The following is a 23,618-nucleotide window of genomic DNA, read 5'->3' as shown; positions in this document are numbered from 1 at the left end:
CCTGTGCATTTGTCAATAAAGCACTGTCTGGCCAATAGGGAATCTAGATAGGAGGGACTAGGAGTCCAGAAGGACACTGGGTAAGAGAAACACAAGAGAGTCAAGATGTAACGCCATAGGGTAGGAGCCCGGAACTATTCTCTGGTAAGAGACATACTTAGATTAACAATTATGGGGTAATTACTTAAAGCAGAGCTAGCCAATAAGAGACAAGCAAGGCCAACAGCTTCATAACTAATATAACCTCCTGTGTGTTTATTTGGGACTGATGCGGTTCTAGAACCAGGCTGGTGGGAAGGCTTCTCTCAAGGAAAAAGCTTGTCTTTACAATCTTCAGTCTTCTACATGCTACCATCCAGTTATGCTATCACAATTTGTTGAAGATACCTTCTTTTTTCCGTTGTATAATTTTAGCTTCTTTGTCAAAAACCAAGTGTTCATATGTGTGTGGGTTAATATCAGGGTTTACTATTCGATTCCATTGGTCTACCTCTCTATTTTTGGGCCAATACCAAGCTGTTTTCAGGACTATAGCTCTATAATAGAGCTTGAAGTCAGGGATGGTGATGCCTCTGGACATTACCTTGTTGAACAGGGTGGATTTGGCTATCCTGGGTTTCTCCATATAAAGTTGAGAATTATTCTTTCAAGGTCTGTGAAGAATTGTGCTGGGATTTCAACGGGGATAGCATTGAATCTGTAGACTGCTTTTGACAAAATTGCCATTTTTACTATGTTGATCCTACCTATCCAAGAGCATGAGAGATCTCTCCATTTTCTGGTGTCTTCTTTAATTTCTTTCTTTAAAGACTCAAAGTTCTTGCTATTCAGGTCTTTCACTTGTTTGGTTAGCATTATCCCAAGATATTTTATGTTGTTTGTGGCTATTGTAAAGGGTGACGTTTCTCTGATTTATTTCTCAGCCCATTTATCATCTGTACATAATAGGGCTACTGTTTTTTTTTTTAGTTAATCTTGTATCCTGTTACTTTGATGATGGTGTTTGTCAGCTGTAGCAATTCCCATGTAGAGTTTTGTGTCACTCTAAGTTGCTTTTTTGTCACGTTGACAGTGTCCTTTGCTTTACAAAAGCCTCTCAGTGAAAGCAGGTTTTTAAAAAATATCTGTGAATAACTGATGTTATCTTTGATTACTTTCAATCTAATAATCAAGAGAAACATATTCCATGGTAAGTAGTGAGGTGGAAAATGCAGCATACACTTATTGATAATTTAGGCTATTTTTCCATAATTGCCTAATTCAATCATTTTATCAATTGCGGCTTCTGCTCTTCTTATTTTGAAGATGCCTGAAGTCTGGCCAAATACCACACAAAAGCTATCCTTGACTGTGATGGGGTAAGGACACATGACTTTGTTTTAACAAAATCAAGATTAAGAAGGTACAGACTGATGGGGGATGTCCTTCTGTATCTATGCTTCACTTATAGGTTGAAGAATACAACACTTAATCGCCAGTAGCCAGGCAGGAAGTTTAGGTGGGGCTACCAGATGAGGAGAATTCTGAGGAGAGGACTCAGGTAGGAGCCACCAGAAAGATGCCATGTAATTGCCAAGGAGTAACATGTCTAGGCATTCGCTGGTAATCCAAGACTACTTGGAAATGCATAGTTGAATAGAACAGGTTAATAGAGAGCTAGCCAGTAGGAAGCCTAAGTCATCGATCAAACAGTTTGTAATTAATATAAGTCGCTCTGTGTTTATTTGGGGCTAAATGGCTCCGGGAGCCAGTGGGACAGATCCTCTGTCTACAACAGAGTAATAATGACATTAGAATTAACAACAAAAATTAAAGATGGAAGGATTCCTAGGAGGACAAGAGAAAAAGGAAGATGTAGCATTAGTGCAAAGTAAGAACTAACTCTGTGCTCATCTCAAATGATCAGTTTCTACATACCAAGTAGAAATCCAAGTGTGGGTACCAAGCACCACATCCATATCCAGCACAAGCCTAATATTTATTACTATTTGTAACTTTTGTCACATATTGTTACTATACAATTTGTGCTTAAATGCCTCCACTCCAAATAAATTTCAATTGCTTGCAAACTCAGGTCACCACAGGTTACAATAGTTGTCATGGTAGTACTTATTATTAGCTGATATTTGCTTATATACTTAATTATTTGCTTGTTGGTTTTTTATCTTCTCTATGAACAGCATATGTTATCTCAACTTTATTATGTCTACTGTTATAGTCCTAAGCAAATTATGCCATAGTGATTTTTTTCCTAATCACTATGAGATGGAATGTATTTTACCTGCTTAATAGCAACATAGAGACATTTTTGTGTCCATGTGTAACTAAGCTCAAAGAGAGAAAATAAATGTTGATTTGCTAAAACTGTTTCACAGGTCCTAAAGGAGTATTAAAACTAAGTTTGCACTTGATAAATGTGTGGCTGAAGTAATGATTGACTAGATAGGTGAATGAACAAACAAGATTCATTCAAATTTAAATATTAAGTATAAGTCAGAGAGAATGATACAGAACATTGGAGTATTCATGAGATAGTATATATGTACCCTGATGGGGGATGTCCTTCTGTATGCTGTGAGTATATGTTTCTCTTATTGGTTGAAGAATGAACCTGTTTCAGCCAATGGACAGTCAGGATGTAGCCAAGTAGGAAGTGTAGGCTGGGCTACCAGATGAGGAGAAGGCTGGGAAGAGGAACACAGAGATTTGAATCGGGAGGGAGATACCATGGAGCTGCTGAGAAAGCAAGAGGCTTGGACATAACCAGTAAGCCAAGATTATGTGGAGATACACAGATAAATAGAAATGGATTAATAATTAAGAGACAGCTGGCCAATATGAAGCCTGAGCCATTGGCCAAAGTGTTTATAATTAATATGAGCCTCTGTGTGACTAAACGCGTGAAGGATTGGTTGGGACAGAAACTTCTGTCTATACTACCCAGAGCAATGACTCAGTGTGATATGGATAATATCTTAGAAGTAGAAGCTCAGACTGTATTTTATGACATTAAGTAGACAAAGAAAGGGAAAGCAGACAGGAATCCAACAAATAGAGTTAACTGAGGAAAGATTTGATGACTTTAAGCTACAGATATACTTTATTATTTGCATATATATTAATGACTATGCATTTGTTCTACTTCAATTCTTGACACAGGGATCTTATAACCATAGCATATGTTTATATCCCAGAAATCAAATGAATGGGAGGCCTAGAATCTACACTTGGTGTGTAAGATGGGATGAATCTAATGAATTCTCCCAAAAGCTGTTGTATCTGATGCTGACTCTGGGTACAGGCATCAGGATTTATTTCAATTTTTGTCACAAAGCAGATACTATAAGAGTTGAAAAATTGGCCATTGGTGTATAAACACTCAAATATTTGTTGTAACAGTAAATGTAAGTGGTGAAGTGTGTACTTAGTCTCAAGGATCACATAATTAGCAGATATCTAGTTATATAAACTTACAGAAAAGGAGCATGCCCTTCCAGGAGAATGCAGAATCTCCGCACAGGAAAAGTCATTACTCAGCTCTCCTAGTAAACCTCCCCAGAGCTCCAGGTCCTAGTCCACTTTTGGAAAGTCAGGAAAGTTCTGCCCTAAACTAAAGGTTGCTCTACAGTGGAATCTTAGGGAAAATTACTTCCAATCAACCTACTGTCATTCATTCCTCAATCCATCATCATCCACCTCATACTTTTTTTTATCCATTTACTGTTTTTGCTGAGTCTCAATTGTGCTATTTATTTTTGAGACTATGTAGCTGGCCTCAAACTCATCCTCTTGCATCTGCCTCCCAAGTGCTAGGATGATAGGTTCATGTCATCATGGACAGCTTTAATCCCATGAATTTTGAATTCTCATTCCAAACAAGCAAAGAAACAAAACTGCCAGAAAAAAAAAACCAACATTGGCCCACGTGGCCAATATTCAAAGGAATAAAATCTCCTTGTGTCACCATTCCATGCTTCCCTATCTTTCTAAAAATATTGCATTCTTTCTTCCTCCTTGTGCTAGGTTATGTTCTTTTAATAGAACAAATGCCTGAGAAAAATGATGTAACACACAGCTTCATACTGGCTAACAGCATAAAAGGTTTCAGACCAAGATCAGCTAGCTCCAGTGCTTTGGACCTGAAGTAAGGCAAAACATTATGGTGGTGGGGAGCTTATGGTATAGGATACATAAGGGAAGCAGAAGGAAATCCCAGGACACAAGACAGACTCTTAAAAGAGACACCCCACCAGTGACGACTTTATGGAATATTCCTTTACACTGTGTGAATATATGTTGCTGTCATAGTTTACTAAAGAAGCTGACTGGCCAACAGCAGGGTAGACAGATATAGGGCAGGTAACCCAGACTAGGAGAATGATTGGGCAGGTGAACCAGACTAGGATAATGCTGGCAGGAAGAAGGGCAGAGTCTGGATTTGCCAGCAGACTCAGAGAGAAGCAAAATGGGCATCCATATTGAGAAAAAGTACCAGCCATATGGCAAAGCATAGATAAGAAATATGTGTTAATTTAAACATAAAAGTTACTAGTAACAAGCCTGAGATATTAACCAAGAATTCATAATTAACAATAAGACTCTGTGTCAGTTATTTGGGAACTGGTGGTGAAGACAAGAAAGTCCAACATATTACTTCCTCCAACACACCCCACCTAATAGTCCAGGTAGTTATGAATTCATTAGTGGATCCATTGGCTAAGCTAAAATACACATGATTCAAATCCTCTTAGCAGGGGCAACAGCTGTAGACAAAGTATTCAGTATATTAACCTTTCAGGGGACACACAGAGGAAAGATCCTTTTGAACACATTGGCAGGCTCCCCTGAGTGCACAAGGCAACTCATTGTTCCTCACATCTTGGTTACTTGCCCTCACCTGAACCTTATGGACATCTGTCACCATATCACAAGAATGACCTTCTTCATTTCCTGAGTCAATATTCTGCATTCGATGCCAGGGTGACCTTAAAGTGATTAAGAATGCACCTCTTCCTGCCCCCCTTCCCCTACCTTGATGTTTTCAGAGTCAGTGCTTCCTCATCACACTGGCTGATGGCTATTTCTGCATTTTGAAATATTTATTCATCAATCTGCTTCATACTTAAGGACATTTTGGCAGTTTGAAACTATTCTTCATGTTCAGTACTTATTTCAAAGTCGGAATTATAGCTCTTAATAAGAGCAACAGGTTCTGCAACAAAATAATTCTTGCAAAATCCCAAGAACATATCTTCTCCAAAAAAGTCTTTTCACTGGACAATTTCACTGAGAGTTGAAGGGCCTCTGAAAATCTATACAAATTGGCTTTATGAGTGACATGAACACACTTGCCTATGAACCATTGTCTCTAGGTAAAACTCTCACTAAAAAAAGTGTAACCTGACTCTAATCATGATGAGTCTTCAAATAAAACTCAAGCTGTGAGCATTTTATAAATGGACATAAATTCACTCTTGAATTTGTAAATGTCTTAAGAAATGAAGAAGGTAGATATTCCAGAATAAAGGATACATGAAAAAAACACACACTTAAACTTGGTAAGTGGTATGTGTGATGTAAGATGAATTATTGATTGGAGAGCTTTCTGGGACAAGGCTTGACAAGACCACATCTTTAAGAAAAGAAAGCATTGTATGTATGTTGGATTTAAAGAATTAAAATTTGTACTCTGGGACAAACATGGTGACATATGTGCCTGTAATGCATAAGCTCTAGAGTCTGAGCACAAGATCCAAACTGGAGACTGGAGAACTAAGGACTGCACATGGCAGATCCCGGCCCAACGGGATTCAGCCTCCCCAGAGACTGCCCGCACCATAGTCCCTTTCTCCATCCATGGGCTAGATAGGCCTGGGCCTGTTTACAGCCCACCTTCTAGTGATCTGAGCATACCTAGCCGAAACCAGGATACTGCACGCTGCAGCTCCCATCCTGGCAGGAGCCAGCCCATCCAGAGACGAGACGAGATGATATGCAAACTTTCTCACCCCAAGTTGCATTGGGTCATGGTGCTTTATCACAGCAATAGAAAGCAAAGTAGGACTCTGAGTATCATGGAAACATCCCAACTAATCCAATTGGAACAATGGGTCTTAAATGTGCAAGGAGACAATAGGATCAAGCTGTCTTCAGGTGTGGAGATTGCAAGGAAGACTTTAGTATCTCTAATTTCAGGCCCTCCCATCCCACAAAGCCAAGCATGAGTATTTTCAAAGAAAAGAGAAAGAAATGAGATGAAGTAATAGGTCAACAGCTAAGAGCACTGGCTGCTCTTCCGGGAGACCAGCTGTTGTCACCAGCACCCACATATTAGACAACTGTCTGTAACTCCAGTTTCAGAATATCAGACACCTTCTTCTGGTGTCCATAGGCATTATCACACATTGTATAGCCAGTCATACAGGCAAAACACTCATACACACAAAAATTTTTTAAATAATTCAAGTTGATTTTTTAAAAATAAAAGTGGGAAAAAGATTCTCTATTTTGGTTTCCAGAGTCAATAAACACGGGCTTCAATGTTCCGGAGGGGAGAGCTGGAGCTTAAATGCTGTTTCCCTAAAATAGATACCAACTTGTCTATTGTTTTAGCTATACAATACAATTTTTGACACTCAAATTCAAAACAAGTATAATTCCCAAGAACATGTCTTCTGTGGGCAGTGGAAAGAATACAAACTCATTTTCTTAAAATAACAAGTATTTCCTTAACACATCTGATCCCATGGAAGCAGAACTTTCTTTCAACCTGAGTCACATGGAAACCATAGAAGCTGCTCTACTCACAATCAGACAGGCTACTTCTCCAAAAGAGCTGGGGTCAGACAAAGGATCTATCTAGCAAGTACAGCTGCAACAGTTCCAGAATATACCTAGAACATAAACACTGATGGGATCAGTTTTCAGAATTATTTACAACCCAAGCAGACACTAAGTATTTCAGCTGCACAGAGCTGCCTATTAAATGCTCAGGAATTCAGGGTGCTTGGTTGTTTATGGAAGCCACCAGTACCAAAACTGTAGAAGCACTCCACAGAGACCATGAAAGTCCCTTACCCCCAAGAAATATTGGTAGCTATCCATTGCTCCTGAATTTTAGAAAAAAAAACCCACAGGAAAATGGTTAAGACAACAATCATCTATTTTCTTTTTTCACAAAAATGAAATGTATTTCCATAGCATTATTGCCTATAGTGCTGATGTTAGGGTACCTCGAATTGAGGAGGGGTCCCCAAGCCGGATTCGTCACCCCAAGAATCAAGAGTCCACACGCCAATTGATGCAACACCCAAGAGGCTTTAATTAGGCATCTGCAGATGGGGTCAGCTTTTAGACCGATTGACCCCGAGGTTCAGTTACAATCAGCTTTTAAAGACAAAAACCACAAGCTTTTGGGAGGGGTCCCTATCTCGTGACGGGGGAAGGGGGTACGAAACTCCTGTCCTGGGGAAGTAGGTGTCTTCCTGACTTACATGTTGTCAATTCCTCAAACCTTGGCATGAGTTAATTATATCTCCCTAAGTAAATAGTGTTATCTCCTTGTTTCCCACTAGTCTTGTCTGCCCATCTGTGATGCCCTGGTCAGTTCTTCACAGATGGCAGCCCATAATTGGCTTTTTTGTGGGTTTACAGCCCTTCTGCAATTAAGGTCTCTAAACCATACATTCCATTCTGTGGTATGGCCGGTTCCTGGGATGGGGTCCTTTGTTCACTTCCCAAGTTCTCTAGTGGGGTGCCCTCCCTGTTTAAGCTTATATTTTATTTCTATAAATTCGGGGTCTTACACTGATACCTGGGTAGTACTTTGCAAGGTATTGAACAGAAAGTATGCCAAAGTGTCAAGCATTTATCTACAAATTAATACATAGTATGTATGTAAGTTTTTAAAATAAATACAGGAAATGGTTGGGTAGAGTGTTTTATTCTACTTGACTGTGTTTCAGCCTAAGTTGTCTGCTGTGTTTGCTTATCAGGAGGCGAGTCTCCTGAACTGTAAACCACTGAGCTGATCTGACTAAGGCCCTTCTCTCCCACATAAGCAAAGGCAGAAAGATGGTAACAATCATTGTTTCTATACATTGGAACAACGAGATGAGATCACTGTTTGAGCTGATAATAGCAGAATGTCTTTCTTAGAAATGAATTTTTCCTCTGATGGAGGGAATATCAGAATTATGTCTCCTGATCACAGTGCAGAGTCTGCTTGACCTTAGCCAAACTGAATTTGTTCTGACTGGCAAACTCAATGACGTGAAGATTTCCTCTTGAACTATGCCAGGGTTCTGTTTCCATCTCTTCATTAAGAATGTTCTAAAAACATGTTGATCTTCCTTTCCATATCCTGTTTCCGGGTTCATTCTGGAGATGAAGGTGTTGGGTGCCAGCTGTCCCCAGTGCACACTGCTGTAAGTCAGGACCTCAGCTCTGACCTCCACACTCATGTTACAGAGTAACTGTGTTTAGTTGTCACAGCACGGTTTCACACAGTACACTGTTTTTCCTTATGCTATTATATAGTTCTTTAATACATGTTTTATTTAAAATTAAAACAATCTTATTTTCCACACCTATCCCAGTGCTCTCTCTCTTCCTTCCTCCCATTCCTCCCCACCTAGCCATCTTCCTGGCCCCCATTTACTCCCCAGGGAGGGTGAGGCCTCCCATGGTGGATCATCAAAATGTCACATCATTTGGGGCAGAGCCTAGGCCCTCTCCTGTGTTTCTAGTCAGATACAGTACCTACCATAGGGAATAGACTCCCAGAGCCCATTTGTGCACTAGAGATAAATAGGTACATTATTTTCTAGGTTTTATTTTAAACTGTTTTTTAAACAAGATAAATTGACCTTACAACTATTCTATTTAAACCTAACAGTCTGTGGAGTGGACATTATCAGCACTGGTTCTTTCATTTAGTTGTTTTTTGCTTTTTATTTTGTAAGAATAGCAATTTCAGTGTTGAATAAATGTGTCAATGGTTAAGATAATGTACTTCTCATCTACAGGATCAGAGTTCAGATCCACTAGTCAGAGGCTCACAGCTACATCGGAATCCAGCTCCAGAAGCTGACATCCCTTCTGTCCTATGCAGGCATCCACACACACAAGTGAACAAGCATTTTGTTTTTTAGAAAAATTAAGATATACTTTTATAAGAATAGCAGTGTCAACTTCTGATTTGTTGTTATAGTTGTAACTTCAAAAAATGCTAATTGAACTTTTGCCATCTTGTGAACATTATCTAAAGGTAGATTATAAAATAATAACATCATATTTCACATAGAAATTTCAGATTTCACATGTTGAAAATGATTGACTCTGGTCTAGTGAGATGGCTCAGAGGGTAAAAATGTTTGCCACAAAAGCCTGACAACAAGAGTTTCAACCACAGGATACACATGGTACACACAGTAAGAGAGTCCTGACTCCTGCAAGTTGTCTTCTTAAACACACACACAAACACACACACACACACACACACACACACAAAATAAATTTCAAAATAATATTTAACTCTAAGGAGTGACATATGCATTTGTTCAGATTTTAATGTCTCAAAGTCAGTAAGAATTCTTTGATATTTATGAAGACAATAAACCAAAAAATCCACAGGCTTATAAACAAGATTTGGAACAAAAGCAGCAAGAAATAAAGGAGTGCAATATGTGTCAGGACTGAAGCTTGACAGCCAGGACATGAAGAAAATTATATATAGAACATGGAGAAGCTTCTGCCCAGCAGATAAACCAAGCAGAATGCCCTCCCACTGGCTTCAGAATATGAGAAAATGTTTGTGATTCGCCTTTTTTTTTGAGACAGGGGTTCTCTGTGTATCCCTGGCTGTCCTAGTACTCACTCTGTACACTAAGATGCCCTTGAAGTCACAGAGATCTGTCTGCCACTGCCTCCTGAGTGCTGGTTAAATGTGTGTACCACCACTGCCCAGGTAATATTTTAGAATTATCTCACAAAAGAGTAACATAGAAACTATAAAAGGAATTGGAAAATCAATAATAATAAAATAATATTAAAAACTAGTAAATGATCTGAATAGACATATTCAAAAGATGATTTACCAGTGGCCAACACTATTGAAATATAGGCAATAGTCCTAGCTGGGAATACAAGTCAAAACCACACTAAGAAAAATCCCCATCTCAAAATGGTTAATATCAACAAAGAAAATTACCTAATTATGACAAGAATTATGGGAGGGGAGTAAGGGACCATAATACACGCAAAGAATATAATTTAGTATAACCATGATAGAATGTGATCTGGAGGATTTCTAAAAACCTAACAGTACAAATACCATGTGACAAGATATCAAACTACTATAACATATCCAAAGGAAATTAAATCTATGAGTCAGAAATACCTGCACTCTTTATTGAGGTAGCGCTGTTCAAATAGCTAAGACAGATAAACAATCCAGAAGCAATTGACAGGTAAGCAAATAAAGAAAATATACATAATGGAATATTATTTCACCATAAAAAGAAAAAATGTATTGTCTGTGACAACAGAAATAGCCAGACTACATTATGTTAATTAAATTGACCAGATGAGGGAAATGCAGCAGACTGGAGCGGTGTGCTGTGCAGAGAACCAGAACTAAAGATGTGGCAGGTCACAGCTTCAGGCTGCATATTTGCCCCTCAGCTTCCCTCTTCTCATCCTATTCTCCCTGCTCATGGGGATTCCAGCTCCTGGTCAGGTCTGCACAGCCTGTTCCATCTCTCTCCAGCTGTCCTGTAGCATTTGTGTGGTGCTCAGTGGGGTGGTAGGGAAAGGGAGAGGAAGGAGAAAAGCAGAAGCACCTCTTTGACAGTTTCCATAAAAAATTAACCCAAGGTGCAGCGGGGAATGGTTCACTTCCATTCCTACCTGATTCTTTGCAAGATGCTTATTCTCTTCAGTTTCCTGTAGAAATACAAACTATTGCTCATAATCCTGTTTTCTTCATGGAACACACGTGGGGCTTCCTGATCTGACACCTTACTCAGAAGTCCTGTACTTGGGTCTTTTTTCACTCCCCACACTGTTCTCTGATCCCCCTCAAAGATGCCACTTACAATCTCATAACACATAGATTCCATGGTCCTCTCTTTACCTCCTTCACTCCTAGATCTCTCTCTCTCCTCTCATAGTACTTTCCCTCCTTTAATGCTGTACACCTATTTCTGATGAAACATTTTCCTTCATATATGCCCCATTGAATTTTTTAACATTTCAATATTTGTTTCCTCTTTCTAATGTGCAACTTTTTGTTGTTGTTCTTGTTTTAATTCTGTTTGACTTTTGAATCTTGCTGTTGTTATCATTTAAAGTATTTCTAGTTGAAGCATTTTTGTGGCCGGTTTTCTACAAATTTCTTATAGTGCCTAGAGATAGTTTCAAGAGTGGGTATGGTGACATACACCTCTAATCTCAACATTAAGAGGTAGAAGTACGAGGATCTGGTGTTCAAAACTAGCTTTGGCTATGAGAGATCCCATGATAAAGACAAAGCAAAGAAAAAAAAGGAAGTAAGGCAGGCAGGAAGGAAGGAAGGAAGCAAGGAAGCAAGGAATGGAGGGAGGGAGAAAAAGAAAGCTTAATGAATGAACTGTCTCAAAAGATGCAGTCATTAAAACGTTAATTTGTTTTCCTGTCCTTTTGCTCTTAGATTTTGGATTTTGTACAAGAACAGCCAAAATACAGGGTTGGGCTCACACTCATTCAGTGAGCAGTTGACCCTTACTGAATATGCAGTGAGAACACTATGGTTTGAAGACTCTACAGTCTGATGACTATTGGTAATGCTTGGATTCAGCTGCTCTACCACAATTATTTCATTGAAGGAGACATAAAGGTGAAGATTCTGAAAGTTTCTAACTTCTGATGTTTGAAAAGAGCAGTGCAGACAACAAGAATACTGTGAAGACAATTCCAACTTGTTAGAAGATTGTAAAGTATGAAAGCCCCATGTCTCAAACAAGAGAAGACTATTTATTCATTAGACAACAGCTTCACAAAATATCTATGTTTTCAGAATCAACGATTAGTCAATCATTGGAAGTCATGACCTTTCTAAATGGCCTCTGGCTATGTGGTTTATTCTCATTTGTTCTCCTTCTCAGCCATCCCTATTACTCACTTACCAGATTGTGGCAGCTTCCGATTGGTGCACGCTACACATATAATCCCACGACACAGAACCCAGAAATCAACAGTCTTCCTTTTCTCCTAGTGTTAGAGATTGATCTTGTGAGTTTCCTGCTCTTCTACTTGTCACCATGAAGCTCCTGGTATTCCTTGTATTACTTGGTGTCTCCACTATCCTAGTCTCTTGCCGTAAGTAAAGATTTTTACTTGAAATGGAGGCTATAATATATACTGTACTTACTCTGTAAGACATGAATTTATGGATGCTTGCATGCTACTACTTCTTGTCCTACCTAATACCTGGCTCTACCTTCAATTTTTAATTTATAGTTATCATCATCATCATCATAGTTACTATTACTATTGTATGTATAATATTTTGTGTGTGTGTGTGTGTGTGAGAGAGAGAGAGAGAGAGAGAGAGAGAGAGAGAGAGAGAGAGAGAGAGAGAGAGAAAGAGAGAGATTGGGAGGGGGGTTATCAGGGTCTCAAACATGCCATGGAATATGTATGAAGGTTAGAGACAAGTTTCAGGAATCTATTCCCACCTACAACTATGCAAGTTAACTCACGTCATCCAACTTGTAAGAGAAGGGCTTTATCCACTAAGCCATCTTCTTGGCACCCACCTCCATTTTGACATGACATTGTAGGTAATTTGACTGCACTGGGATTCCTGGTTCAGGTCAGTCTTCATTGTCTGTGTGGCATGCATGTGAATCGTTAGTGTCAATTTGAGAAGGTGATTAATGGGAAGCAAAACTGACACACATTAGATTTCAAAGGTTCTTCTCTTATCTGTGCAGGTGATTCCCTCAATCTGTCTGCTCAGGACTAAGGGTTTCCCTTATGAATATCTGTGACAGTGTTGACATTGTCCATCCCATCAAAATATTTCTTGAGCTCATCTGTCTTATTTTCCTTCTTTCTTTCAGAGGACGCAAACTCGACCAACACTGATACTTCTGAACCTGGTGAGCTGAGTCTAAGTGCCCTTCCTTACCTTCCTACATTTTCGTTTACAGCCTCATGGAAGTCAATGGCATGTGAATATTCTGAATTTTGAGAAAATTTCAGCAAAATCCACAGAAAGCAGCATTCTTTATTACAAAATTATTTTTAATATAAAGATATCATCTCATTCCTTATAGAAAGATAATTAAGCTGCTGACATGGACTTAGAGGAACTGTAGACATGTATTGTTCTTATGCAGTAGGCACAAGGCCATGAGGTCTGATACTGTGGTTGAGTATTATATTTGAGTGCATGGCAAGACTTTCTCAAGTTGAAGGCCTGTATAACTCGTGTAAAAAAGAAATCAATTGCCACTGGGACAGACAACAAATTCCTGAAGGTGCTGTGGGGTAAGGGTATGGGAACATATGCCAGGGTGGGTTGAGACAAAAGGAACGGTCTGTGCTTTGCATGTACAATGGTATAGCCACACTAGTCTCAAAATTATGTTTGTTTCCCTGCTTGGAATTGACACTGGAGGATGTTGGTTGGAGTTTTCTTTATGCATCTTGGGCAGTAATGTCTGTGACTAGCTTGACTTAAGTTTGTGGTCCCATTCCTGTCACAAGGCACTTGCTTGTGTCTTGGGTCAATGTTATTGACCAAGGAGCCATGAGGTCATGAAAGATGAAGCAAAAAAATATATGACAGACTAAATATATGAAAGAGTTGATGAATTGAGGATAAGAAATGGATTGCAATCCTGGTTGGGACCAATATAATTGTCAAGACGAGTCAGTGTCTCACCTGGAGCTTTTCCTCCTAATTTCAGCTGCTTCTGCAAATAGCACATCTGGTGAAACCAACAACTCTGAATCTCAGACACCAGCTGAGCCTGCTGTTGAGAAGCAAGTTACCGAGTCTGGTGGTGAAACCCAGAAAAATAGTGAGGCCGCTAAAGAGGTCCCCAAAAAGGCCACTGAAAAAACCTATAAGAGATTGCTGCACGATATTATACCAGACATTCCCAGAGGTAAAAACATTCTTCTAATTTTGTTCTCTATGTGACTCTTATATTCCTTAGGTTCCCCCATGATCACAATGAGCTGTACTTTAGGGAAAATGTGAGGGAGGATGAAGAGAGGGAGAAGGAGAGTCCTTTGTTTCATTCCTCTTTTCTCATTCATTATATTCTCTGTATATAAGTGCCAGAAGGATGAGTGTGACAAGTCTATCAATTTTATCAAGTTTATCAGTTTTAACTACATCACTCCAGTGGTAGGATTCATTAGAGGAAAAGTATATGAAGCAGAAAACATTGAAAGTGTAAAGTGTCCCCACTGTGAATACCTTTTAGTTTTCATAAATAAAACGTATATGTTCTTTGGAGACTACTATAAAAATAGAAACAGAAAAGAGCATTGTGATGAGGTCTTCCAAGGATGACTGTTGTAGTATGAATCAGGAGATTTCTAGGAGTTTAAAGATTAATTTAAGATTATGGCATTTTTCTATTGGGGATTTTTCCCTAACCCTTCAACTTTAAAGTTACACCAATTATTTTATTTCATATTTATAAAATTCATATTCATAAAATATGAAAATTCATATTATAAATTTAAGATGGGGTTCAAATCTCTAAGAAATTATCCTAGAAAATGAACATCATAAAAAAGGAATGAGGGGCTTCCAGTGAGCAGCTTTTTTCTGCAGAAACAGCAGTAATGCAGGATAGTATTTGCCCTCAGAGGATGAGGTACTAAGGAATCGTATCCAAGAATTTCTTCTCCTGTGTCATGTCAAGGTTGTTGTTTGACATCTTGCTCATTGATCTGTACTAGGCAAATGCTGGGAAGTGAGTGTATTGCCATAATTTCTTTGTCACAGAAGCTGAATTGCTTAGTGTATTAATAGAAGAAAAATTAATGCTAATCTACCTCCTGTTGATCTCTGTAAAATGTCCAGCCTGATGACTCCATCCTAGGCTGCATTTCCAAATATTTTAGATGGGAAATGAAGGTTGTTTGACAGATGTATTTCTGAGACGGGGCCTCATTATATAGCCCAGACTACCCATGAATTCCTCATCTTCCTGCCTCTCATTCCTGAGGGTTGGGATTCCAGGCTTCTGCCCCCACATCTTTGAGTTTTAGTTTTAAGGAATGAACATTTCATATTTCTTTTGCTTATGCTGAATTAGTAGTGTTATTAATCTCCCTTCAGGTTAAAACAAAACAAGAAATCTCAAAGTAACTTCTTATTTTCTCTCTTTCTTACAGAGTTTGCCAAATTCAGATAGATTCTATGAGTCATGCCATGAGTGTGTATCTTCTACTATTGATATTTCCAGACCAGACTAGAACTTCATTGATTTGATTCCTCCAACTGTTTACCCTGGCTATTCTCTCTCCCTCATCTCTAACTTTTATTGTCTGTCAAATAAACAATGGTTATGAGCAGCATCAAAAGGGTTTTGTTTTTACGTGTATGGACTGGTGATAACTTTATACTCTTTAGGCGATCCATTGGAAATGCAAACTATTCTCTGATACTTCCTTGAGCTCTTTTTAATGATTGCCCTTTCATAATTTTATCTGAAAGATTCGTTTATGTTCTTTAAATAAGGCATAGATATTAGACATATTACTAGAGGCTTGGGCTTTTCTATATTAATGTACTAACCAAACACTTCCTCGGGTTTGGTGTTCAGTTCCATTCATCCAGATTCTTCTGAATTATTTTTTCTTATCTGCAGTGAGTTAGAGGTGACAGTGATGAAATAAGCTGCTGAATCTAGCTACAGGCCTGACATGGGGAACTAGGCTTTGGAGGTCTTAGACCTGAGCTTGTAGTAAAGGTAGCAAATGAATTTGGGGGTTTGACCAAACTCATAAAACACTAGCAGCAGATGGGATGCCTCAGTGTCAGTGAGTAAATGAGACAAAATGACAAGATTACTTCACAGTTTTGTTTCCAGCACCAAATAATTTTAATGTGTGACATCAAACAGCCATGCCTCTCTCTCAGCTAATGAGTAAGCGCTGCTTCATCTCCAAACACATGTTTTGTTTCATTGACTACCTCCTTTTCAGATAAAGCTCATTAAAACTCCAGATATTAACATTGCTTCCCCCCAACACCCTGTCCGAAGTATTGAATACACAGAAATGGATTATTTCCCTTATTAATTCTCTTGTTTCCTGACTGAAGAACAAATGCTATGTTAATATTTTCACAAAAGCTCCCATTCCCTGGAATTTTTACCAGCCTGTTATTTCCTTGACTGACTGAAGAGATAAAGTCTCTCAGATTTTTTCAGTTTTAACTGTCCTCCTGGTAGTCACCATGGGGTGATTTGATCCAAAGTGCAAAATTAGGATGGGTGCTTTATGTAATGATATCTTAGTCCCTAATTTGTTTTATTACATGACTAGAATCATACTCATCATTTGTCAAGGGTGTGCTAGTAGTAGTCTGGGGAATTACTGTCCATTTCATGTTATGGACACAGTTTAAAACATGGGAAAAACAGAAGACCCAGGCACAGAAAAAGAAAGGGTAACAGATTTATTGTCAACAGCCCCTATCTGGATGGGAGGGGCCATAAAGCAGCTATCTGGTAAACAGATTCTGGGTTGGGTGTTTTGTTGGGTCCCTTAATTTTTCCCTTTCTCCTGTTGGTCCTGATTTGATATCTGCCCCATGCCTTCCCACCTTACTCTTCACAATGTCTGCTGGGATCAAGCAAGCAACATCTTAAGTGCTGGAAAATGCCTTGAGCCAGCCCCTGGAGATGAGTGGGTCTTGGGGGCTCCGCGCCACTGAGTCCGGACACACTTGGCACCCACACCTTCCTGGTTCCACAGTCTTGTGCAAGTAACCGCTTAGTCTCATGTGTGTAACTGAGAGAAGAATGTATTTGTGTGTGCATGTGTGTTTACTCCTAAGAATTTGGCACAACTCAGAGATCATTTCTTCTACTGAGAATTTGTACTTCAGAAAATAATGTATACAAAAATCTTTCTTTAATTATTAGTCTCTTTATAAGCCATTGAAATCCCCCAGCCAACTGTTTTAATAACTAGCTTTAAACTTAGAATATAGAGATAAAAGAACATCAGTGGTGTTTGTTATATGTGAGATAGATAGATAAATAAATAAATAAATAAATAAATAAATAAATAAAGTGGGTTGGAACAAAAAAAGAAAGGAAGAAAGAAAGGAAGAAAGCAACATCTTGCCGAGCCCATCTTCACTTTCCTTGTCTACCAATGTCCCTCTATCTTTCCATCCATTGAGTCTCTGGACCTGTTTCCCAGGACCCTATCTCTGTAACTTTGAAGGATTTATCTTTACTTTTGACTTGCTGATCACAATGCATAGATTAGTCAGATAGCTTAGCCACCATAATGGCATTAAGTTGGTTGATGCTCCTTTAGGATCATTATGACTGTTAAAACTATGACTGCTGTGGCTGGAGAGATGGCTCAGTGATCATGAGCACTTTCTGCTCTTGCAGAGAACCTGGGTTTGGTTTCCACTTTCCATAGGTGGTTCACAACCATCTGTAACTCCAGTTCCAACATCCTTTTCTGGCCTTTATGGACACTACTAATACTTGTGGGACACATATACATTTGTAGTTAATCACTCATATATATAAAATAGAAATAAATTAATCTTTTTTAAAAGATTGTGTGTGTGCTCTACAGTGTGGGTTATAGTTTAGTGAAACTGGGGTTTAGTGGATTTTCTCCTGAGTAGGAAAATAGCAAGGATTCACAAGTCTACCAGCAAAGAAAAGGCCAGGACCAGATGACCTTACTGCTGGATTTTACCAAATCCTTAGAGAACTAGTGCCAAACCTACTTAAACCATTTTAAAATTTAATGGAAGATGACCTCTCAAAACTCATTCTTGGATGCCAAGTTTACCCCACTACCCAAACCAGATGAGGGTATGACAGCTACAATGATACAAAAACGAATAGTTCCTGATAAACACCAATACATAAGTAGAAAGCAAAATAAAGTCCATCAAACACATCATTCATGAAGATACAATTGGTTTATTCCAGGAATACCAGATTTTTAAGAATAGCTCAACCTACATAAGTCAATAAATATAGCACACCATGAAAAGAATAAAAGCTTTCTAGTCATTTCAGTAGATGATAAAAAATAATTAATAAAATTTAATACCCCCTTGATGATATAAGCCCTGAAAAAATTAGATCTAGAAGGCAGGCATCTCCACTCAAATCCCATTACTCTTATTTAAACACTACCAGAAGTTTTATCTAGAAGATCTATATAAGATTATTTTTTAATGATAGGGAGTTAAAACTACTGGGATGAAGTAATGTATTTGCAACCAATATAATTCTTCACATATAAACACCTAAAAATTCTAACAAAGATTCTTGGAATTGATAATTTAATTCAGTTAAATACAAGGACACATATCCTCATACAGAAATGAGTAAGTTTTCTATACATCATGAGTGGATTTGTTAAGAACTAAATCTCAAAATCAATCTCATTACAGTATCTGAAAATCTAACTAGAAATATACTTAATTAAGGAAATGAAAGACTCCTAAAGTGAAAATTCTAAAACACTATAGAAGCATTTGAAGGAGACATTGGAAAACAGAAATGTACCAAGCCCCTGGGTTGACAAATAAAGATTGTTAAAGCATTAAAATTACCAAAAACAACCCAGATACAAAACAATCCTCATCAAAATATCCATAATGTTCTTCACAGGAATAGAAAGTTAATATCAAAGGATATAACTCAAGCTGTTGTGACACATACAAACTGTTGTACCCTTCCCTCCTGGGGATCTATTGACTGCTTGTTACTAGGAGCTTTTAGCAAAACACTTCTTGTCCACTCCTCCCAGTAAGGCCTGCATACAAGTTCCTGTTTATTGTCTAAATGCTAATTCCTGTTTTTGGTCCACCCTTTGCTGGAGGGCGCTGGGAACATAGGCTTCTGACCTTGGTGTTTTTTCCACCATACCTGCCTTTGGTATATAAAGTTCCACTCTTGTTAAAATAAATGTCATTCTCCTTGTAAGAATGAGCCGCTGTCTTTGTCTTTATTTTCATCCTTAGCCCTTAGCCTCGGATAGTTGTGAAGTATGGTAGCTAAGGTTATATGATTGGGTAATATACTGGAATTCTTTAACAAAGGTGGAAAGGTTGGCACTATAGGATCCCAATCTTTTGTCTACTTGGGAGAGTTCAGTCAATGAGAAGGGGACATGAACTTTGACTAAGCCATCCACCCCAGCAACCTCTCACAAGGGGAGAACTGGAGCTGGTTTAGGTTGGGGAGGTAAAGGGGTTGGTCCCTTAGTGGAGCGGGACCCAGTAGGGACTGTTGGTGGTGAGCTGAAGGTGGGTGCCAGTGAAAGCTGACTAGGGTGACTTGTCACTGAAGAGGGAGAAAGGGAAATTGGAGGGGCCAGAGCTAGAGGGGGAGCTGAGGGTTTTGTTCGATGGGGAGAAGGCTCATTGGCTGGATCAAAAGTAGTGGAGAGATCATCTTGTTCAGACTTCCTAGCCAAAGGGACTTGAGAGGGAGAGCATGAGGCACAGAGAGAAGGCTTGGAGGGTAGCAGAGAGAAAGCCTAGACTAAAGGGTCCTAAACTTACTCGCTTTTGCAATAAAATTTGGCCTAAATACCATTTAGATAATCAGTCCAAATGGCCACGTAATGGCACCCTAGATCCCAATATTATTCGGGACCTTTACAACTATTGTGAATGATTGGAGAAATGGAAGATTTTCTACGGAGCAGAGGCCCCCTTGGGTAGAGCAGAGCAGAGTAGAGCGAGCAGGGCTGTAACACTTGCCCGGGAAACCTTCCCTTGGCAGAGAACAACTCTGCTCCCAGCTCTCTGCTCCGCTTTACACTGGGCAAACATGCCCAGCTGGAAGACCCTGTCCTGCGGAAGCAGAGCTGATACACTGGGGAAGCCTTTCCCTGAGGCTGGGCTCCCGAAATGCCTACATTAGCACTGTAACTGTGAACACACCTGCTGCTCGCTACAGATATAGGTCCCACCAAGATTGGAAAAGAAGAAAAACTGAATGTTGGCCAACAAGTAAGTAGGAGAGTGTATTTGGATAGGGGTACCAAGTTTAGGATACTGAGTTTGGCCCCCGATGGTGGGTCAGCCCCCAGAGAGGGGTGATTTAAAAAGTTAGGCCCTAGAAGGTAGGCCCCTGTAGAGGAGTGATTTAAAAAGTTAGGCCCCAGTTGGTGGGTCAGCCCCCGTAGAGGGGTGGATTAGAGTTAGGCTCCAGCCCTGACTTGACCCATTGGTGTCAAAACTGTCAGGGAATTCCTGAGAGCCCACCCCCACAGAAAGCCAGCCAGCATTCTTCTTAAGGTTAGGAGTGAGTATATTAGGTATGGCTGTGCCGCGTCTGCTGAGCAGCCTGTATCCGAGAATGTGCGAGGGTGTCTGGGATTGACAGCACAGAGACTTGTTCAACTGTGTAAAGAAAACTTTAAGCAGGCCCCAAAAAGGCTCAAGAAAACTTCCCAAGAAAGGCCTCCCTCCTGAAAAGCTTCTGCTCTCTCACTACCCCTGGCTGGTTCTGCTCTGACACCAAAAACTGATTTGGGTGTGTCAGAAGAGGCGGTTAGTCTTTGGACAAGGTCAAGGTCAGGGCGGTTCCCATGGGCCAGCCCTTTTCAGGAACTTATTGCCCCAGGCATTGTATTGTTTTTAGTAAACATGTTTTTAGTAAACATTGTCTTACAGCTGTCTACTCCCAGGCTGATGGGGAAGTGGGTCTCTGAACAAGGTCTGGTGTCCCCACAATTCCCCCTTTTTTTATTTTCTAATGAGGCACTTCTGGCTTAGGTCAAGTAGGGCCACCCTCCCCTGCCCGTCTTTGGAACCCCTGTCTTAGGAGGGAGGAGTCTTCCCCACAGGTTGTCCGTCAACGGAAGAACCTCATCCTTAAATCATCTGTAACCAAACTTCATGGCTATCGGGATTGCCATGGGCTAAGCTAACCAACACTTGGTTACGGATCTCTTGCCTCTGGAACAAGGCACGGTTGAGCTCGGCATAAAGCCAGAATGCCTACCGCCACTGCTACCATTTCCAGGAACCACATTGACATAGCGCCTCTCCATCACCGTACCCATCACCAGATCTGGGCCATAACATTCTACCAGCCTTCCTCTGTTACAAGGGTAACCCGCAAGTGATTTACAGTTACAATTTGATGGTCAAAACAGTGATAAACTTTACAATTGTTCCAAGATCTACTCGGGAAAGCATTTGGAAAGTGCACTTGCACAGATACATTAGGTACAATCATTGATGTTACACATGTAGCATTATAAAAAATATGAACAAGAGGCTTGTTGCACTATCCACAGAACACCAATTTGTTCCTGTGGTGATGCAGTTTGTTGATTTAACGTCAGTAGCCTCAGCTGAATATGTGACTTGAGCCAAAGTCTCCTTTTTGTCTCATTAGGACAAGTTGCATTTCTACAGAAAAATACACTGGCATAGGCACGATTCCAGAAACAGGAACCACCAAGTCTGATATTTCAAGTGACCATGTCTTGTTCAAATACTAAAAAGAGGCTTTTGCCACTCATCACAGTCCATACCAATGTCCAAATGTTTTAAATGGGTCCTTTTTTTTCCCCCAAAGGGAAAAACTGGCAAAATGAATTCTGTTGTTTCAAGGTGTGTCAAGGTCAGACAGTTAGTCTTTCCAGTTCTCTGTTAGCTTCGGGATGAAAACTCATGGGTCCGGGAGGTTGATGCAGCAGGCCTGTTGAGAAACTGGAAATCTCAAACCGACTGTTTTCCTTCTTTCTCGGGCTGTAGATTCTATGACATCAAGGGTCAGGAACACTGATTTAGGAGATCTCACTCAAACAGGCTTAGGTAGACTCCCATGGTCAGGTCTAGTTTTTCTCTGCTCCATGCATCTCACCAAATGGTCTGACAGCTGCTGAAGCTTTATTCTTTTCCTGCAAGAAAACACAAACATGCCCTCGACCCCAAATTAGGGTCTTCTCCACTGTCTAGTGCATGGATGTCTCCATTTGATCTGAACAATAGTTGCTCAAGTTCCATCATACCAGAATCTGTCTGAAGTAGATTGCTCACAGGCATTCACATTTTTAAAATTTTTTAAATGAGGAGTGTATTATTTGATGAGTCATGTGGGGACTGGGGACATTACTCCCCCGTTTTCATTTTCTAAATTTTGTTTGAACTTATGAAGCTGGACCATAACAGTAGAAGGATTTGTCTACCCTCCTTAGTTAACTATCTAGGTGAATTGGAATCACTATCTAGATTATTAGTAGATGCTCCTTAAAAAGGACATATCCAGCCGGGCGGTGGTGGTGCACGCCTTTAATCCCAGCACTTGGGAGGCAGAGGCAGGTGGATCTCTGTGAGTTTGAGGCCAGGCTGGACCGACAGCCTCCATAACAATACAGAGAAAACCTGTCTCATAAAATCAAAAAAAGGACATATCCTTTAAGTATTTCCCAAAAAACTTCTGAAAATCACTCAAAGACTGTAAACTATACTGTGTCCCAAATAATTTTTGAAAATTATTTGAAGTCTGTGAACAGTCTTTCCCAATCTAACCTGTAGAGCTCTCACTAGCTGACAAGGCCTCAATTGCATCTTAACTTTTCTGTTAAAACATTAACAGACTAGCAGGGCGGTGGTGGCGCATGCCTTTAATCCCAGCACTCCGGAGGCAGAGGCAGGTGGATCTCTGTGAGTTCGAGGCCATCTTGGCCTCCAAAACAATACAGAGAAACCCTGTCTCAAGAAAAAAAAAAACATTAACAGACTGGCTGGATGTTCATTTTGGCTATATCTAAAGCAATTTAGGTAGCTTTTTAACTATTTTTGGAGGGATTTAAGTATCCTTTTAATCATATAAGCAGTTCACACTCACGCATTCACAATCACATTTCATATATACCGGTGTGGCTACACCATACATTCAGAACATACATGCATCTTTCGGTTATCCTTTTTCCCTAGGTCATGATTAGTCTGTTGAAATGAAACTTCCTTAATTGAAATCTCTGTAACAGAACAACTCCAGCCAATCCTTGAACTAAAAAGGTTAAAAAGTCCTGTATGCCCCTCATCATTCCTCCATTTGAGCTACAGTCAGGGGGTACAGCCATACCTTGTAACTCTGTAGATGCAAGGTGGAGAGGCCAGGCTTTTGGCCAAAAGTTTTTAGAGATGACTCACAAAATTGACCTTAAATGCAAACAAACTTTTTCCATTCCATATACCTTTGTCTTTTTCTTTACTTAATACCAGTACCTCTTGCTCTGTAGACCAGGCTGGCCTTGAACTCAAGAGATCTTCCAGCTTGTGTCTCCCGAGTACTGAGATTAAAGGCGTGTGCCGCCAACACCCGGCTATTCACCCATTTTCAATCCATCCTCCAACCCAGGATGTTCCC

At 39.8% G+C, this 23,618-nt stretch overlaps 1 protein-coding gene across 1 annotated transcript; it reads left to right on the top strand.

Annotated features, from left to right (window-relative positions):
- The first annotated feature begins 12,203 nt into the window (after positions 1-12,203).
- LOC121142845 (mucin-like protein 2) lies at positions 12,204-15,591 on the top strand. Its single transcript, XM_040753694.1, has 4 exons — positions 12,204-12,357; positions 13,104-13,142; positions 13,956-14,156; positions 15,403-15,591. Exons 1-4 carry the CDS (start codon positions 12,300-12,302, stop codon positions 15,420-15,422), a joined length of 318 nt encoding a protein of 105 aa, XP_040609628.1. The 5' UTR covers positions 12,204-12,299; the 3' UTR covers positions 15,423-15,591.
- The last annotated feature ends 8,027 nt before the right edge of the window (positions 15,592-23,618 follow it).

This window comes from Mesocricetus auratus, unplaced genomic scaffold, assembly GCF_017639785.1.
Source record: "Mesocricetus auratus isolate SY011 unplaced genomic scaffold, BCM_Maur_2.0 Super-Scaffold_100010, whole genome shotgun sequence".
NCBI classification, from domain to species: domain Eukaryota; kingdom Metazoa; phylum Chordata; class Mammalia; order Rodentia; family Cricetidae; genus Mesocricetus; species Mesocricetus auratus.
The sequence above is the reverse complement of the archived record's forward strand: the minus strand, read 5'-3'. Positions and strand labels throughout refer to the sequence as shown.

Bases quoted from the DNA above. Each gene is read 5' to 3' on its own strand.
- LOC121142845 (XM_040753694.1), top strand. From the start codon at position 12,300: ATGAAGCTCCTGGTATTCCTTGTATTACTTGGTGTCTCCACTATCCTA. The intron at 12,358-13,103 runs GTAAGTAAAGAT...TCTTTCTTTCAG, and splicing joins CACTATCCTAGTCTCTTGCC to AGGACGCAAACTCGACCAAC. The intron at 13,143-13,955 runs GTGAGCTGAGTC...TCCTAATTTCAG, and splicing joins CACTGATACTTCTGAACCTG to CTGCTTCTGCAAATAGCACA.